The 771-nt window shown below is 47.3% G+C and overlaps 1 protein-coding gene across 1 annotated transcript in view; it reads right to left on the bottom strand.

The window, feature by feature from the left end:
• Positions 1 to 771, bottom strand: part of LOC103608943 (caspase-10-like) — a gene marked incomplete at its 3' end in the record, with an annotated part of 6,858 nt that overhangs the window by 2,773 nt on the left and 3,314 nt on the right. The window contains exon 2 of the mRNA XM_008593330.1: positions 161 to 514. Within this exon, the coding sequence (XP_008591552.1) occupies positions 161 to 507 (347 nt within the window). The remainder of the gene's footprint in view (positions 1 to 160; positions 515 to 771) is intronic.

Genomic DNA, 771 nt, shown 5'->3' on the forward strand with positions numbered 1-771 from the left:
GCTTGATGCTGACAACACCAAGTCAAGGGTTAAGATCCCCCTACCGGTCATCTTTAAAAAAGAAAAATAGCATTGGAGAAGTAAAAAAAACAAAGTCCAGTGGCCAAAACAAACAACGTGATGGAAAACCTCCTGCCTCCATCACAGACCCCCTCCTTACATGAACAGAGAGACCCTCCTTCGAGTTGGCAGGAAACTCTCCACTTGCTCTTTGGTGCAGTGCAGGTGCCGCAGCAGTGAATTCTGCTTGATGAGGTAGAGCAGTTCTGCCAGGAGGAAAGGCTCTTCCTTGCTCAGCTGCTCCTCTGCCAAGAGATGATTAAAAATATCCAAGGCTGAGCTGGACCTCTCCAGCTTCTTATGGGAGACCAAGCCTTGGCAGAGAAACTTGAGCCGCTTCACATCGTAGTCCCCCAGGTCTGAATCAATAATCAGCAGCTTCTCACGGAAGCTCATTTCACCATTTTTATCTGAACTGGAAGCCAGACACTGATGACGAAATGTCATGGCCAGCCTGAAAGAGACAGAGATGTGTAGCAGGGAATTAGTGTGAGGACACAGGCCTTCCCCTAGTCCTGGCCTCTTCTGCTCCCAGCAATAGACTTTCCTAAAAGGACTAAGAAATAAAAATTGCTGCAGGGCTACCTCAAAAACCAACAGCCCAGGAAATTACACCCCAGCACTTGCACTACCTTTTAGGAGATTGGGAGGAAGTTTTTTTTTTTTTTTTTTGTCTTTTTCCGTGTCCGGCAACGGATCGCAACCCTCAGT

This window comes from Galeopterus variegatus, unplaced genomic scaffold, assembly GCF_000696425.1.
Source record: "Galeopterus variegatus unplaced genomic scaffold, G_variegatus-3.0.2 Scaffold9004, whole genome shotgun sequence".
NCBI lineage: Eukaryota > Metazoa > Chordata > Mammalia > Dermoptera > Cynocephalidae > Galeopterus > Galeopterus variegatus.